The 17,943-nt window shown below is 41.8% G+C and overlaps 1 protein-coding gene across 2 annotated transcripts; it reads right to left on the minus strand.

Annotated features, from left to right (window-relative positions):
- Positions 1-4,032: 4,032 nt before the first annotated feature.
- Positions 4,033-14,886, minus strand: Spc25 (SPC25, NDC80 kinetochore complex component). 2 transcript variants are annotated; one of them, XM_005346517.3, is made up of 7 exons: positions 14,749-14,886; positions 13,836-13,985; positions 13,677-13,742; positions 12,380-12,526; positions 10,748-10,852; positions 6,574-6,672; positions 4,033-4,684 (listed from the first exon to the last, which is right to left on the minus strand). In XM_005346517.3, exons 2-7 carry the CDS (start codon positions 13,975-13,977, stop codon positions 4,560-4,562), a joined length of 684 nt encoding a protein of 227 aa, XP_005346574.1. In that variant the 5' UTR covers positions 13,978-13,985; positions 14,749-14,886; the 3' UTR covers positions 4,033-4,559. The 2 variants fall into 2 exon arrangements, with proteins under 2 accessions (XP_005346574.1, XP_013211163.1); XM_013355709.2 differs by having other exon boundaries at positions 14,739-14,878.
- Between the last annotated feature and the right edge of the window lie 3,057 nt (positions 14,887-17,943).

Here is a 17,943-nt window from a genome sequence, read left to right on the forward strand (position 1 = left end):
AACATCTTCTGCCAATTGGGAAACTGGGTCATTGTGGAGGCAATAAATACCCTATGTAATTCTCTTGAAAGGAACTCTAATGCCAATAAGAACTCAGCTGGAGCAGAAAGTGGAAACCAACATTGCCCATCAAAATAGAATGTTTGTTGTTGTTGTATGGTGTGGTGCGCTGAGGGGTGTGTGTGTATGTGGGGTGTGTGTGTGTGTGTGTGTTGAGACAGGATCCTACTACCCAGCTCTGGTTTATTTGGAACTCTCTATGTAGACCACAGGCTGGCCTTGAACTTGTAGAAATCTGCCTGCCTCTGACTCCACCTCCCAAGTTCCGAGATTACAGGCTGAAAAGGGACATGTATGCAGCTTCCTCAAATACATTTAATAAGAAGCTTGAAAAGAAAGCAAACTCCCCAAAGGGCAGCAATACTTAATGGATGTGTTACGGTAGTCAGCCGCTTGCAGAGAATGGAGATCACACACTCTAGGGAATGAGAATTAGGATGTTGATGGAGACACGCATCTTACTTCTCTGCCAAAAAGAATATGCTTTCAAAGCATCTATATTTACATTCATTAAAATCCTCTCACTCTCCTGTGCCCTCCTTTTGTCGAGATCCAGCCTTGACATAAATTATCTCTCGGACCAGCGGGGAGGAGTGAGAATAAAGACACAACTCACATCATTTTATTGGGAGGGAGTTCTCAGTGATCCCTCATGAAATCCTGAGTTCACATCTTCAAAATTCACCCGTGTTTATTCTCCAAACAGCTTTTATACCAAAACATAAAGGGAAGGGGAAATTCATTAGCATTCTGTTTCCTAGGTAGCGGGGATTTAGGTCACGTCCACAACTATGGCTGCTCTGTCCTGTAGACTGAATTAACACCTTTTCCCCAGGCAATCTTCTTTCATAGTTACAAAGAAGAAGCAGATGGCATTGGCTTATCTTGACTCTTTGTTTAGGATGGTGTCAGTTTCTCTGGAAAGGCTAGGTGACCACCTTCTGTGTGGCCAGGAGCAAACTGTGGCCTCAAAGTCTGGCCACCAAATAATGTAGAAATATGGACCTGTATAATATGGCCCTACACCTTTTTCATTAATTCACCATTTTTAAAGGGAAATTTTCGAATCAGGGAACATCAATGGTTAATGTGTCATTACATCCCTGACTAGCGCATAACTAACACAATAATGTTTGGTACAGACAGCGAGCCTCAAGGAATTCAAGTACAATTTACTATATGAAACATAACATAAAACCTAAGAAAGCACTCCAAAGTTGTTCTTTGTTAGTTTTTAAAATAAACCTTATTAATCAAAAAAACTTGCAAGTAAATAAAAACATAACACAAAAATTAACCAGATACAAAGTCTATACAACTCAACAGCTAGAACGGGCATTCAGAATGGCGGCTCTGAACGCTTGCTGTTAAATTTTACACTTTCGCTGTCAAATATGTTTATGCACTTATCCATCACCCAAAACAAAAAGCCCATGGCAGAGTTAGACCTAGAAAACAATTGGATTTATGCCCTGTTTCTTGACTCACATCCATTCCCTGTGTTCAGCCCTTTCCCATCCCCTTGTATTTTGCACTTCCTGTAGTATATATACTACATAGAAAGAAGAGCCAGACACCGTCCACACTTTTCATCCTTAGTGGTGTGTTAGTGACGCCTTGCAGCATTTAGAAAGTTGGCAGGCCGCCAGGCAATGAACAGTTTGAATTTCTATTTCCTTTCGCATCCTGCTTTACTCTGCTGAGCTTCGACGGACAAAACATAAATGTGTAGTAACCGACTGTAGCTAGACTACTTTGCACATAGGAAGTAATGATAATGGGGGCCCGGAGTGAAATTTTCAGAGGGACCTTTCTTCGTACATCTGTAGTGTTTCGTGAGGATGCAAATGGTTTCCTTGTTTGGGAATGCTGCTGAAAAAATGTTATTGCAGCTGGGGTATATAATTTTTTATGTCTCCCCCCCTTTAGTATATTTCTCCCTTTTCCTCTGACTGTTTCAAGAGTACCCTGCAGACAGCCTGAGGAAGGGTAGTGTGTCCTGGACCCCGAGTGAGGAGACTGAGTCCCAAGCTCAGTTTCTTCTCCCAGGGGACCTCATTGGTCAATGAGTAGCAGGAGAGGTAGGTGCTCCAATTTAAAGCCACAGGTGGCTTCTCATTTTAAGTCCAGTGATCTGAGACTCATGTCATGGTTTTGGAACTTGACAGACGAAACCTATGTAAGTTTCAAAGAAACATGGCAAAGGGCATGTGCAAGAGTCCAGGCTCAGTCTGCTCCTTCCAAATACTCTAGCTAAAGTACAATCCAAATAGAGTTTGCTATGGCAGACTTGTTTCAAAATGCTTTTAGCCAGTGAGGATTTTCCAGTCATACAAATTGGGATTTAGGACGAAGTTAAGAGTGTATTAGGTGAAAATTAATAATACATACAAGTCTCAAAAAACCAAAAAAAAAAAAAAACCAAAACCAAAAAAAAAAAAAACTAAAAAAGCCAAAAGGCAAGGTTAGTACATTTAAGGACTTTTCCAGAACATGGAGTTGAGGTTTGGGGGCCTAGGGTCTGGGGTGCCTGTTACAATAAAGGGAACTAGCTTATTCCAATGCATATACTTTATTCCTTTTACCACCAAGTTGGTTTAGGGACTGAGATGAGGCTGAAATTGTTGGGCCCCCACTCTATGCCATCCAGTCTAGAAGAGACCACTTACTAGATGCTTGAACTAGGTCCACAAATGTCAACACTGGATGCCAGAATCTTACACAGCATCTAAATATAGGTAGACCAGTTAAAGCCAAATGTGCAGGTCTGCCCCAAACTAGAGTTTGCTCATTGTACTCTGTTAAAATAGTCTTATTGCAGTTTTACTTTCTGCAGTGTCAATCATCCATGGTCAACAGTCTAAAAACATTAAATGAAAAATTCTAGAAATAAAAAGTCCTACATTTTTAAACTGTATACTGTTACTGAGTGGTGGAGTGTGACAAAATGTGGCACCACAATGTGGCATCAGGTGAGCCAACCTTGCCCAGCATATTCACACGGGACATAACTGCCCACATTAGTTGGCGGAGAGCTAGCTTAGATATCAACTATTAGAGTATATCAGTGTTGTGTCCGAGTAATTCTTAATGATGACTCGTCGCTATTGCAATTGATCTATTTTGCTGGTAGTTACTACAGATGACTCATTTGATTGGCAACATGGGTTCAGAGACGCCTAAGGGGAGATGGTACATCAGGCCAGGGCATTTCCCAAGAGGATGGCTTGTTTTGAATAGGGTCAGCTAGCACCATTGTAGGGGACCCAGAAGGAACAAAGGTAGGAAGAGTGCAGTGCCATCCTCCCGAAATCTAATGCCGCTGCTGTCACTGCCCATGGACACTAACCTCTCAATGGAGACTCACATCAGTTACTCTCCAGTGTCCCAGCCTTCAGCCTGAGACTGGCACTATATCCTTGGTCTCCCATTTTCTGGGGCTTCAAGTTTCACGGCCTAAAGAGCTACTGAGTTCTTGGCATCTCCTGTATGCACACCACTCTTGAAGTACTCGTCCCTAACCATGCAAGCCAACCCAGTAAATCCTGTAATGAGGTAATGTATTGTTTTTGTTCTTCTAAAGGACCAAAATGTATTATTGTTGTTTACCTCTTCGTGTGTTTAACTTACAAAGATGAATGAATTCTACGATATATATTTCATTTAAAAACTCTTCAGCTGTGTGCATGCAAGCAGGCACACATACCGTGGCACGGGTAGAAGTAGGAGAACAATTGTGGGGAGTCCGTTCCCTCCTAATATGTGGGTCATCAGGCTTGGACACAGGTACTAGTAAGTTAGCTCATGAATTTTTGTTACACTTTTAAAGGGCATGTTTTACTTATCAATCTTCCTCTAAGATTTTAATGAAAATAATTGCAGAAATATACCTGTGAGGGAGGAAACCATTTCCCTTCGACCCTCATAAATTCATACTGAAGAGACAAAGACTGGTTCAAAGAGAAACCTATCACGTTTATTAGCACACGCATGTATACTATTCAGGAGACCCCAAATAGAAGAATACCAAAAAGGTTCAGCCTCACGTTTGCGCAGCATCTTCAACAGAGAACAGTGAGATCTGACAAACATGACAAGTTGCACTTCTGGCTTCCAAAGTTTGCGGAATTGTGGAGAATAAGTTTACAGGAATAAGTTAATGAAGCTAGCTTGTCCGTCTCTCTGGTGACATGTCTGAAGAGGTAAGCGATCTCTTTTGCGGTTAACTTCCATCTTTCTTTGTGGGTATGAGGCTAGATACCTTATCATTTTAGGTCCCGTGTTTAGGCAAATTCAGGGAGGGCACAGCCGTTTCTAACTCTGCTGCTGTTTAACTGGTTTTAGCCCACAAGTGTTATGTCAAAGGGCATGTTTTGGGATGATGTATTCTAGTTTCCTTCATACCACACAAAACACTGAAGAAGCAGAGGGGCAAAAGACAAAAATTCTTTTAGGGTATATATACAATAACAAAGCAGAACAAACCTACTATTTCTACATCAATTATGAACCGTAGCTATAAAAGCTTTCCGAACATTAGCAAGAAACGCTGAAAAATTGTTAGTCTTCCTGACCTTCTCCTGAAATTCTGCTATGCACTCAAGAGGAGGTGAACAGTCGGACACTGGAAGAGAGAAGAAAGCACTTTAAATGATGGGCTCTCTATACCATGGAGAAGGGTTTCTAATGTAGGTTCTAAGCTGGTCTCAACGACAATTACACTTTACTGAAATGCTGGGCAGAAACTAACACACTTGAGTTTCATAGTTATCTCTTAGTCCTTTCCTTCCTTAATCCCTAAGGACTCAAACTGTGAGATTCGGTCCCACCTTAAATCTGAGCATGGTACAGAGGACCGAGAGCCGAGTGACACTCAGTGCTCTTTCCGCCATCTTTCACACACATTTTGTTTTAACTATCAGAAGTCATTTTCTGTGCAAACCTTCAGTTTGACTTCTACGTTTCTTGTCACAATATAAAAGAAAAAGCACTTTTAATGCCAATTCTTTTTATCTTTGTTTTTTTGAGACAAGGTCTCTCTATATAGGTGTGACTGGCCTGGAACTCTATGTAGATCATCTGCTTCTGCCTCTTAAGTGCTGGAATTGAAGACAGGAGCCCACACACCTGGCCTTAATGCCAATTCTTAATAATTTATGATTTTTGAAAGAAATATCCAAGATTTTCGCACAGCAACTGTTCCAAGAGTGGCATTTACAGAGTCCACTAACTAAAAGAGGCAAAAGCTACAAGGTACAAAGAGCCTTGTGTCAGCTGTACAAGTATACTACAGCAAATCTCCACTGAGAGCTGCCAAAAGAATAATCCCGCTCTTTCTACCATCAATCATCTCCTTTGTTCGGGAGGAAGGACTTGGCCACATTAGCTTTCTGGCTTTGGTAGAGTTCGCTTGAAAAGGACCATAACAGAGGAGCAGAGGACTTGGTTCAAAATTCATTCTGGGAGCTTTAATTTAATATAATATCAAACACTGTGAGGGTCTTTAAGTTGTCTTTCCTGTTCTATGATACTCTGATAAAACAGAGAAGGCCTTATTCCAGCTCACAGTTCAAAGGTCAATCAACCATGGTGGGGGTGTCAGGGCAACAGAAGCATGCAGCAGCTGGCCACCTGATCCCCACAATCAGGAAGCACAGAGTGATGAGGTACTGATGCATGCGTGTTCCTGCTCAGCTCCACACCATGCACCTTAAGGTCTTCCTGCCTCAATCAACACCATCACGATAATGACTCACGGCACACGGTCATGGTGACAACACTAACATCCAAACAGCCTATGTACCAATAATACACAATTTAGAGAAAATCGAAAACTAGGAAAGAGGGTTTGGGAATTTGCTCTAGTACTTGTTTGACTAAAAGACAATTACTAAAGAGAAAATCTTCAAATATTTTGTGGATGAAGAGCCTATAGGATAACAGCTTCGGAGCTGAGCAGCACGCTGGGCATCTATCTGCCAGCTACACAAGCTTTAAAATGATACTGCAGGTAAGATCATTTTTTATGAACACCAACAAATTCAAGGACTAGAATTAAGATGACACAAACATACTTGTACCTGCTTAGTGTTCACACTGTTAGCGATCACACATACATTCCCTATAAACTAAAGGCTCTCTGACCTGCTGCAGAACCAGTTACTAACCTGCGTTGGGGATGAAACAGCCTTTAAAGAAAATATTTTGAGCAAAATAAATGAGCGCATTTTGGTTATTTTACACAAAGTGGCAATGACTAAACTATTCATACTGCCAGTCACAGTTTCAGCTTTAAATTCTCTGCAAGGGCAATCAAATTTACATATAAAATACAATGAGCTTTGGCCCCTAATGCATCTACATGGCAAAACTAACATCCTTTAGAGGACTGGACCTCAAGAAGAAACACTGAAAAGGAGACAGCTTGTGCAAACAGTAGTTTCCTTATATTATGAATCAAACAACAGTTGAGGGCAGTGATCTGAAACAAAAGCAAAAGATGGGAATACATACCTTCATAATCCCTGGCTTCATTTAGGCATAGGGAAAACATATATGGTCTCTCAGGCTTCTTAGGGTCAATACCAGTGAATATAAACTGCAATTTATCACCTGAAGAGAGTAAACCATTTAATATGAGAATTCTTAGAATGCCAAGGCTCTCAGTAGAGATAAACTCTCACACACTTCTTTGATCAGTATGAACACTGTTGTATATCCACTTAACCAGTAGCTCCAAACACAGAACTTACAAATTTGTCTAAATGACATTAAAAGCAGACAACAAAGGAAGAACAGAAGAGGTGGACGTCACTGACATTAACCATTTTTTTTTCTTCAAAAGATATTATCAAGAAAATGAAACTCACAAAATTATGGAAAATATTTGTAAATCAAATACTCACTAAAGCTTGAATGCACAGAATACACTTTTAAAAACTCTAAAAACTTGAAAACACAAAAGCAGAGATTTAAGCTTTTAAGAGATTTAAGATCACTGTAACCAGAAGAGTAAACAATCCGTGTCAGCTCCTTCCCCTTGCAGGGGAACAGTTAAACACAACACTGTGTATGTATATACTACATGCACACGCGCAATATATACACATATACGTTTCCCAGACATAAAAAGGAATAAACTTCTCATACATAACTACAGGATGGAAAAACCTTGGAAATACAAAGCTAAGATGCAAAGGAACAAATATAGTACAATTCAACTATATAAAATAGCTACAACAGAAAAGAGAAATTCATGGAAACCAAAAAATAAAGTCAAGGTTACTGAGAGCTTTTAAAAAAATTCTGCTTGGGGTAATAAAAAGATACAGAAGTCCATGGTGGTTAGTGATGGTCACACAACACTTCAGATGTAATTAATGTATGAATGTACTTGGTTAAAACAGCTTAGCTGGGCGGTGGTGGCGCACGCCTTTAATCCCAGCACTTGGAAGGCAGAGGCAGGTGGATCTCTGTGAGTTCGAGGCCAACCTGGTTTACAAGAGGTAGTTCCAGGACAGGCTCCAAAGCTACAGAGAAACCCTGTCTTGAAAAACCAAAAAAATAAAAAATAAAAAAAAGCTTAGTTTTATGCTACACGTACATTACTACAATAAAACCCATATTGTTAAATGAATTTATTTTGCATTTTTCTAGTTACTTTACTATCCAAAAATACCTTGATATTCTTCCAAAGAAGTAAATGCCTGGCTGCTACAATGTATAAATTCACACACATTTTAGTTTCTTCTATAGCACAAAAAATTAAGCAATCTTATTTAAAATTCTGAGTTATAAAAGGAAAGCTTCAGAAACTTAGGGAAGACTTATCTTACATCCAACTTCAAAATGAAAGTCACTGTCAGCACACCAGATTTAGAATGTTAATGCCAAAGAAAATTTGGTGATATACTCAGCTAAACTAAATGAAAGGTTTAACCTGGGTTTTTTCTTCCCTAGTATATACACGAGGGCCTTCTCTCAGAGTCACCAACAGGCAAAGAGACTTCTGTGCCCATTTGTGGGTTGGTGCGTCCCCCTGCAGGGCACCAAGCCATCTATCGGTTCTCTAGTGGACACTAGCTTGTCACCCTTTTATTTATTTCAATTCTGCTGTTTAGGTTATCATTCACTCCTCTGGTTCAGTTGATCTGCATAAGTCAGGTAAACACTTTACTTTTACCAGTTAAACACACACTATGCCCTTCCCACCATTATAATCACACAGACTGTAAATAAATAAATAGATAGATAAATAAAACACTTAAGAGGGAAAGAGGCTGTTGAGAGTTGGCTCATCAGGGAGGACACTTGCCACTAAGCCTGATGACCTGAATTCAATCCCCAGAACACACATGAGAAAGAACTCATTCTCCCAAGCTATTCTCCGACCTCCAAAGAGCACAATGGCACATAGGTACACACACAATAAATGACTTTAAAATGCAATAAATAAATAAAATATAAAATCTTATCTATGTTAAGTATTCACATCCAGGGGAAATACACACAGGATTCACATCTAACTGGTTCAGGCACCTACTACATGTCTTTTTAAATTTTTTTTTTTCAAGACAGGGTTTCACTGTTTAGCTCTGGTTGTCCTGGAACTCTCTTTGTAGACCAGGCTGGCCTTGAACTCAAAGACCCTCCAGCCTCTGCCTCCCCTCCCGAGTGCTGGGATTAAAGGCATGTGTCACCACCATCCAGCCCATACATGTCTTAAAACATATTCCCTGTGAATTAAGGAAGGCCAGTACATAGACTGAGTACCCTCAGTGACTCAACAAGACTCACTGTGATCTTGGGAAGCCCCCAAATACTAACTTTGTTGTTTTTTTTTTTTTCTGGTTTTTTGAGACAGGGTTTCTCTGTGGCTTTGGAGCCTGTCCTGGAACTAGCTCTGCCTACCAGGCTGGTCTCGAACTCACAGAGATCCACCTGCCTCTGCCTCCCGAGTGCTGGGATTAAAGGCGTGCGCCACCACCGCCCGGCTCCAAATACTAACTTATAACCAATTAACATATATGTATATAATAGCTATAAAAATATTTATGTGCTTTTTAATATAGTAATTCCCTCCTTTTAGGGGAATTTTGTGATAAAGTATATGCACTATTTCTAAAGTTAGCAAACAGGTATAATCCAATCACTCATAGCAATCCAGTTTACAAAAAATAGAATAAATCACGCTTCATTGATGGAAGGAGTAATTTCACCAGCATTCTCAAATAGCCATTCTTGTGGCTATCGTGAAAGGTGATGCTTCTCTGATTTCCCTCTCTGCTTCCATATCCTTTGTGTATAGGAGGGCGACTGATTTTTTGGAGTTGATCTTGTATCCTGCCACATTACTAAAGGTGTTTATCAGCTTTAGGAGTTCTTTGGTGGAGGTTTTGGGGTCGCTTACGTACACTATCATATCATCTGCAAATAATGAAAGTTTAACCTCTTCCTTCCCAATTTGAATCCCCTTGATTCCTTTATGTTGTCTTATTGCTATTGCTAAAACTTCAAGCACTATATTGAAGAGGTATGGCGAGAGTGGACAGCCTTGCCGTGTTCCTGATTTTAGTGGGATGGCTTTGAGTTTCTCTCCGTTTAGTTTGATAGCATAAAATATCTTGGGGTAACTCTAACCAAGGAAGTGAAAGATCTATTTGACAAGAACTTTAAGGCATTGAAGAAAGAAATTGAAGAGGATACCAGAAAGTGGAAAGATCTCCCTTGCTCTTGGATTGGGAGGATCAACATAGTAAAAATGGCAATTCTACCAAAGGCAATTTATAGATTCAATGCAATCCCCATCAAGGTCCCATCAAAATTCTTCATAGATCTTGAGAGGACAATAATCAACTTTATATGGAAAAACAAAAAACCCAGGATAGCCAAAACAGTCTTATATAATAAAGGAACTTCTGGAGGCATTACCATCCCTGACTTCAAACTCTACTACAGAGCCACAGTATTGAAAACAGCTTGGTATTGGTATAAAAACAGAGAAGTCGACCAATGGAATCGCATAGAAGACCCAGATTTTAACCCACAAACCTATGAACACCTCATTTTCGATAAAGGAGCTAAAAGTATACAATGGAAGAAAGAAAGCATCTTCAACAAATGGTGCTGGCACAACTGGATGTCAACCTGTAGAAGAGTGAAAATTGACCCATATCTATCACCATGCACAAAACTCAAGTCCAAATGGATCAAAGACCTCAATATCAATCTGAACACACTGAACCTGATAGAAGAGAAAGTGGGAGGTACCCTACAACAGATGGGCACAGGCGATCGCTTCCTAGGTATAACCCCAGCAGCACAGACATTAAGGGCAACACTGAATAAATGGGACCTACTGAAACTGAGAAGCTTCTGTAAAGCAAAGGACACTGTCACTAAGTCAAATAGCCATTCTTAAGGCAACTGGAGAAGAAACGAACACCAGGGAAAACCACAGCAAACATTTGCATGCCTTCTGTTGTTTGTTTTGACAATCATGTCAAACCGCTTTCATCAGAATCCTAGCTAAAGAAAATAGTCATATTTAGATTAAAGGCAGACACTGGCCTATTTCCTAAAAACCTAATGATGTGCTTACTAGTTTAGTTAAAAATATCTCTTAGATTCTTTTCTTCTTTAGATAAACCTTTTCTAATCTTCTATAGACCAGTTACAATAAACTTACCATGAATCTTTCTAATTTCTAGTTCAAGGTGATCTTTATACATGTCCGCGGATATCTGCAGCCGTTTCAATCTCTCTCCGTTAGCTTTGTTAGCAGTGGAAATTGCTACAATTCAAAAAGTGTTCAATATTTCAGATAATTCTCAATTTAAGGCTTACTGAATTAACATTAAGAAACTTGAAAACTACTAAAAAGTTATACCAGGTATAGCAATCTGTTTCTATTTATTCAGCTTCCAACTAACAAATAACAAGAGATGAAAGAAAAAAGGATTGCTTGAGATATGGATAATCAGGCCAGGAACTTGTATACCTAGCCTAGAAAAAGATTTCATCATTGTTGGTGTTTACTGGCTAGACAAATAAATACTAATTGCTTCAAGGGAAAATACTTTATTCTAGGCATAGCTGCTTCCCACGAGAATTCAGCCTCATCTCATGTTGGTTAACAAATAAGTCTAACTAAGAGGCAGCAGATGAGAAGTACAAGTTCACAGTCTAGTCTTGGATTGAGAACTGTCGAAGAAAGTATTAACCCAGAGACTTGGAGTTTGTAGGCAGTACATTTCCCTTCTAAATAAAGCATTTATTTGAATATGAAAGATTTTACAGAAAGGGCCTTTGGAGTATGAGTGTTCCTAAACCCAACAGAGATTAAGAATCTTTTTTTAGCCTTTCAGCTCTACACACACACAATCTCATCTTTCTCTTGCCGAAACCCCGCTCCTTCTCGATAGGTGAACTCCCCTAACCTTTCACATCTTGTATTGTGACTTGTTGAGGTTAACTGAGTTCCTGCAGGAGCAAAGGTTGAGTTTATATTGGGGCAGGCGCAATTTGTTATCAGTAACTACACCACTAAAGACAGCGGTGACCATTCCTTCCCCACAGACAATACTGTCAGTACTTCTTTGAGGGTGGGATCTCATGGGCCCTTCTTTCTATCTATGTTGACTGGCCCACACTCACGCACTAACCACAGCTGGTAAGAGCTTGTAAGCGCACTGGCCACGCAAGTCTCGTCCAGAAGACATTGCTTCATAGCACCCCTCCCCAGCTCTGGGCCTTCCATTCTGTGACGCTCCCTGAGCCTTGGCAGGAGGGGTATGATACAGATGTCCCTTCTAGGGCCAGCCACAAACTCTCTGTACTTTCACCAGCTCTGAGTCTGTGCATTAACTGCCTGGCAGAGATTTTATGGACCATAAATGTCTGCTAAATCCTTAAAAAGATTCTTCAATGCAGGTACAGCATGGTGATGCATGGCTATAACCCCAGCACTCGGGAGGTAGAAGCAGGAGGACCAGAAGTTCAAAGGTATCCTTAGTTCAAGCTTGAGACCAGCCCGGGCTACATGAGACACTAAAAGGCTTTGTCCAATTTCAGAGTAACAACAGCATGGGGGTCTGGTTGTAACTGAAACTGGACAAAACATTTTAAGCAAGACAATAATCACAAAAAGAAAACCAAGCCCGCTTGGTGACTTCAGTGATGCTGAGCAGAGACGCTGGGTTGGCTCCGCCCTGAAGAGTCGTCCACCTGCACAGACATGGAGCACAGCCAGAAAGATGCGGCTGTGAACCACCCTGCCTTTGAAGTTAGCTGACTAGTTTAAATGTAACCACAAACTTACTTTCCTTCTTCCTACAATATTCTTCCTTAAGGTCCTGGATATTTGCTGTCAGCCCTTCCAATTCTTGCTTCTTGTTTTTTACTTCACTGATCATCTTTAGTAGGTTATCTTTCTTTTCTTCAATGAGCTTATTCTGCTTACGGAGCTCTGCAACGAACACATGGCATTTAACATGCATACAGCCTTCTCTCTGACACATAACTAAGAAAAACACAAAACCATGAACCATGGTACATACATTGATCCCTGGCACCCCATAAACTGGGTGTGGTGGTGCACACTTGCAATGCCAGCGCTCAAGAGTCAGAGGCAGGAGGGTCAGGTCACCCTTCACTACAGAGAAAGTTACACAGCCAAGAGTATTTGGGCAGCACAAATTAGACTCAAAGGCTTGGGGGAAAAAAAAAGATGGGGGGGTGTGGGGGAGAGAACTTGTGAATCTGAGAAGTTGTGGGGAGGGGAAGGATGAATATGACCAAAACACATTATACAAAACTCTCAAACAGAGAGAAATCCAGGGGCTTAGAAAGCTGACTCAGTGATTAAAGGCACTTGTGCTTTTGTGGAAGACCTGGGTTCAGTCTACATGGAGGCTAACAACCATTTGTAATTCTTTTTCCAGAGGATTTGATACCCTCTTCGGGCCTACAAGGGAACTGAATTAATGTATTATACATTTAATACATGCAGGAAATACCCAGACATAAAACAAAAACAAATACATATTTTAAAATATATATTAAAAACAATCCACTAAAAGCAAATATGGTTAGATATAATAGAAATATTAGGGAAATGTATCATACGAGCAGGCACTGGCAAAACATGTTATATAAATTAAGTACACCCTCTTTTTTATTTTACTGGGGATTAAACCCAGACCCTCAAAAAAAAAACGTTAAACCAATCACTCCATACCCTCCCCCAAACTACACCCCCAAGCACTTTTAAAGTTTTTATCCTGAGATAGGCTCTTACTAATTGTTGAAACTGGCCTTGAACTTTCAAAGCTCCAGTGACAGTCCTCCAAATAATATAGGTAGGTGCCTCTGGGCCAACTCTACCGCTACTGTTTTTTGAGGCAGGGTTTCTCTGTAGCTTTGGAACTAGCTCTTGTAGACCAGGTTGGTCTCGAACTCACGCAGATCCGCCTGCCTCTGCCTCTCGAATGCTGGGATTAAAGGCGTGTGCCACCACCGCCCAACATTTTTTTAAACAGTGATTCTTTTTTTTAATTATGATTTATTTGTTTATTATGTATACAATGTTCCTCCTGCCTGTACAGGCCTGCACATACGGTTTTGATATTCCAGAAACATCTCAACCATCTTTTCTTCTTCCTTCAGTTTCAAAGACAGCTTTTCTGAAAGACAAATTGCCATAGAAGTCTCAATTCCGCTGAAGTCCATCAGTAGGAAGAACAGCCAGGGAGCAGGCTGGGAGGTAAGGGCAGTACCTGAAAGCGCTCTAAGGGAGTCCTTGAAAGCATCTCTGAGCCCCAGAATCTGGCTAGGATTCCCACTGAGGCCGTTTCTTAAGTTATCTCCAAATTCATTTATGCTCTGATTCAAGAGGATCAGTTCGTCTTCGAACATCATGTCCGATGCTGCAAAACAAAGTACACATGTAACTATAATGGACACCAAATAAGCCGAGTATGTACCCGCAGTTTGGCCTTGTTACTGCATAATGGGGGGGGGGGGAGGCAGGCGGATCAGTAGTTAAAGGTCAATCTTCAGCAAAATTCACGTCCACCCTGAAATACCTGAGACCTTATCTAAATAAATTAAAAACAGCAGGGCATGGTGGTGTACCCCTTTAGCCCCGTCTACAACAAAGACGCAGAGGCAGGAGGATATCTGTGAGTTCAAGGCTAGCCTGGTCAACAGAGAGCTCCAGGCCAGACCCTGTATTTTAAATAAAAAACAACAAAATATCAATAGCCCCAGTAGCTAGCAACTGGGTAGTTCCAGCCACGTGGGCCGAACTATGGTGAAAGCCATTCTGAGAGCAGTAACATGAAGGGAGGTGTGTGCGTGGGGGGGGAGAGGAAATATTATCCAAATATGTTGTATGAATCTTCCAAGTCATTTTTTTTTTAACAGAACCCAAGTCAACTTCTCCTCCTAAGGACCCGATCGCAGGCAAGGAGACCCTAAGAAGCAGGGGGACCGGCGGTCTGGGTTTTCTGCACGAGACCCCCGCCGCCAACAGGACCCCGTAACTCCATGCCTGCGGGGGCGGGGAAGGGGGCGGGGCGGCCCGGTGACCGCCGGATGACGCAACCCGAACCCCGGGGCTAACAGCCAAGACCCGAGTTCTAGGCGCGGCGGACAAACGCCGGCAGACCCAAGCCGACCTTCCCTCACCGCGCGCGGGCGGCGAGCTCCGCAGCCCTTCGGCAAGCTCCCCGACCTGGGCGGCCAGAAACGCCACCGTCTTCTGCAGACCGGACACGTCAGGCAGGAACCAGCAAGCCGTTCCTCCGCCGCGCAGAGTTTCGATTTCAAACTCTGGACCGCCGCTACCCGCCAGTCAACTCGCCTTCTGATTGGCTGGTGGCGAAGGCTCTCCGTGCAACGATTGCTTAAAATGGGCCTGAGGACTTCTCGCGGACAAACATGGAGCAGGGCATTCTGGGGTTCGTAGTTCTTGTCTTAAGACAGGCTTGGACTGAGTCTGTAGTGAGCTAGCAAGAAGGGCTTGCCACGGGACGAAGAAAAATGTAAAAATTGATATTTAACTGCATTCTTTTATAAAATATATACCCCTCTTTGTTTTTTTTTTGTTTTTTTAAAACAGAGTTTCTCTGTAGCTTTGTTGCCTGTCCTAGAACTAGCTCTGTAGATCAGGTTGGCCTTGAACTCACAGACATCCGCCTGCCTCTGCCTCCCGAGTGCTGGGATTAAAGGCGCGCGCCACCACCGCCTAGTTTAGCAGGCATTTTCTTAAACTATCTCCGCCAATCCATCAGATGTTGAGTTTTAAGACTACTGGTCACAAGAACAATGTGCTCCCAGATTTTACAGAACTTCAAACTGAATGGAACCAGAATACTACCAAAGTAACCCATGCTCCCTGAAGAGAGACACGTAAGAGACACCAAGCTATTTTAAAACACATACTTTAGCCTGGTGGTGGTGGCGCACGTCTTTAATCCCAGCACTCAGGAGGCAGAGGCAGGTGGATCTCTGTGAGTTCGAGACCAGCCTGGTCTACAAGAGCTAGTTCCAGGACAGGCTCCAAAACCACAGAGAAACCCTGTCTCGAAAAACCAAAAAAAAAAAAAAAAAAAAAAAACCACATACTTTAAAAGTAATAATAATAATAAAGATTTTAAACGAGGTGTGATAGTTTGAATGCAATTGAGCCCCCATAATCCCATAATCTCATAGGGAATAGCACTATTAGGAGGTACGGCACTAATAAATTACTCAATTAAAAAAAAGGATGAATGATATCGGCATCAGAGGGGGAAAAGACAGGACATTGCTCAATACTCAGAAAAGGTTCAATGCCAAAAGAAAAATCCTCAACTTTTGGAAAATGTGGTAAAATACACATGACAGATTATTTACAACCTCAACTCTTTTTATGCATCCTAACATTGATGCTGTACTAACACAGCTGCACCCACCACGGCTACTCACATCCCCGTGCCCACTGGGTAAGAATCCCATTCTCCATCTCCTGGGCACTGGCCGCCACTATTCCACTTTCTCTCTCTAAGAAGCTGGTTGCTAGTCAGGCATGATGGTTTGCACCTGTTCCCAGTACTAGGGAGACTGAGGCAGGAGGGTTGCTGTGAGTTGGAGGCCAGCATGCCATCCTGTCTCCTGGAAGAGGAGGAAGGAGAAGTATTAATTAAGATTGTAATTCAGAGATGAGTGCCTAGCATGTGTGAAGTCATGGCTTCAATTGCCAGTAAAGTTTTTAATTGTCTCTTAAATTTAAGAGTGGTCATTTGAAGCCAGGCATGGTGGTTCTTATCTTTCACCTCAGTGTTCATGAGACTGAGGGAAGAGGATTGCCATGAATTTGAGACCAGGCATGGGCTACATAGTGAGTTCCAGTCCAGTCTGAGCTATAACTTGAGACCCAGTTTCAAAATAAAGGAAGGAAAGGAGGGAGGGAGCCACCTCTGCCCGGCTATTTTAAATGAGGTCTACTAATTAATGCAAACATGTTAGCACAATAGTATTATCTCCACTATATTCTCAAATGTCATTTCCCTGTGCAAGGCCCAGTCATGGGCTTCCTCTTCCACAAAACTTTCTAATCTCCTTCGCACAGACTGAAAGCTCCTCTTCTTCTCCCTGTTCAAGTCTAAGGGCATAAGCATGGGTGTTTATGCAGCTGCCTCACAGCCTCTACTAGACGACAAGATTCTTGCTGTACGATCTACCTCTGTCTTACCCAGAACAGGTGACTATCAGAACCTGTCAGTACTTCTCAAAGCTAAGGTTCAACACCCATAACATCACCACGGTCTGGGAGTTCAGTAGACATGTAAATTCACAGGTCCTGCTCAATTACTAACACATCTAAGACTCCGGAAAGGGGTTCCTGGGATCTTGGTTTTAACAAGTTTAGGTGAGCAGGATGCAAACCAAACTTTGAGACTAATGTGTTGAAGAGTAAGTGCTCCCTCGGCCATCGAACATGCGCTCAGCTGCATAACACACCTTAGCTCCACCAAGAAGAACAGAATGAAGAGCACTATTCCATGGGCAACGCTGTTGGTTTCTCCCGTGAGCCAAGCCTCGGCTTATGGATGTGTAGGTCATGATCAGTTCTAGAGAGTAGTTCCTAATGAGACTAATGGAAGAGTACCTGAAAACTGTGGCAAGACAGTTTATAATAGCGTCATTAAGGAATGCCAGTATTCCGGGATGCTAGCCAAAATGGAGGTAATTATTATAAAAGTCACTAGAGTCTCAACTCTCAAGTCTGAAATAAATCCACTTACTCTGCAAGGTGACGCTGGAGAGTTCTCGAATATGATTTATTGTAGAAGAGGCAGATGCGTTTGTTAGGAAGGAATAAAGCCCACGAAGGCATTAAAGGCCTGGTTTTGTTTGCTGCCAACACAGGAGCAGCGCTAGCCAAAGTCAAGCATGTCTGCATGGCGCTGAATTACAGCAGGAACTATAACTGGAGACAAACAGTTCATTTTATGACAAGAATATATCTTGTGAGTTTTTTTAAAAAAATATTTGCTATGACAAAACGTACTGAAAAAAGTCTGTACTATGGCCTCCGGGTTACAGTCTAAAACCAGCAGGGCTTGCTTAAAACCCAGCAAGAGTTTAAATAAAGCAGAATGAGAACATTCTGGAGAGAGCTGAAAGTAGTCAATTACTAGAACTAACTTAGAAACAGGGCAACAGTAGAGGGTTTTGAGACTGGCTACATTCGTGAAAGGAAACACACCACACCACGCAGTCATTAAAAGTAAGGAAATCATTAACACAAGCCAGTCATGCTGGGGAGGATGGCGTCCTGAAGTCTCCAGGGAAACCAGGGAGGGATGGATCCTGGGAACAGACACACAGACAGAACAG

Source organism: Microtus ochrogaster, chromosome 4 (genome assembly GCF_000317375.1).
Source record: "Microtus ochrogaster isolate Prairie Vole_2 chromosome 4, MicOch1.0, whole genome shotgun sequence".
Lineage (NCBI taxonomy): Eukaryota > Metazoa > Chordata > Mammalia > Rodentia > Cricetidae > Microtus > Microtus ochrogaster.

Coding starts and splice junctions, on each gene's coding strand:
- Spc25 (XM_005346517.3), bottom strand. CDS start 13,977: ATGATGTTCGAAGACGAACTGATCCTCTTGAATCAGAGCATAAATGAA. Junction 10,853..12,379: donor ATATTGTAGGAAGAAGGAAA/GTAAGTTTGTGG, acceptor TTTGAATTGTAG/CAATTTCCACTGCTAACAAA. Junction 4,685..6,573: donor TGAAGCCAGGGATTATGAAG/GTATGTATTCCC, acceptor TCTCTCTTCCAG/TGTCCGACTGTTCACCTCCT.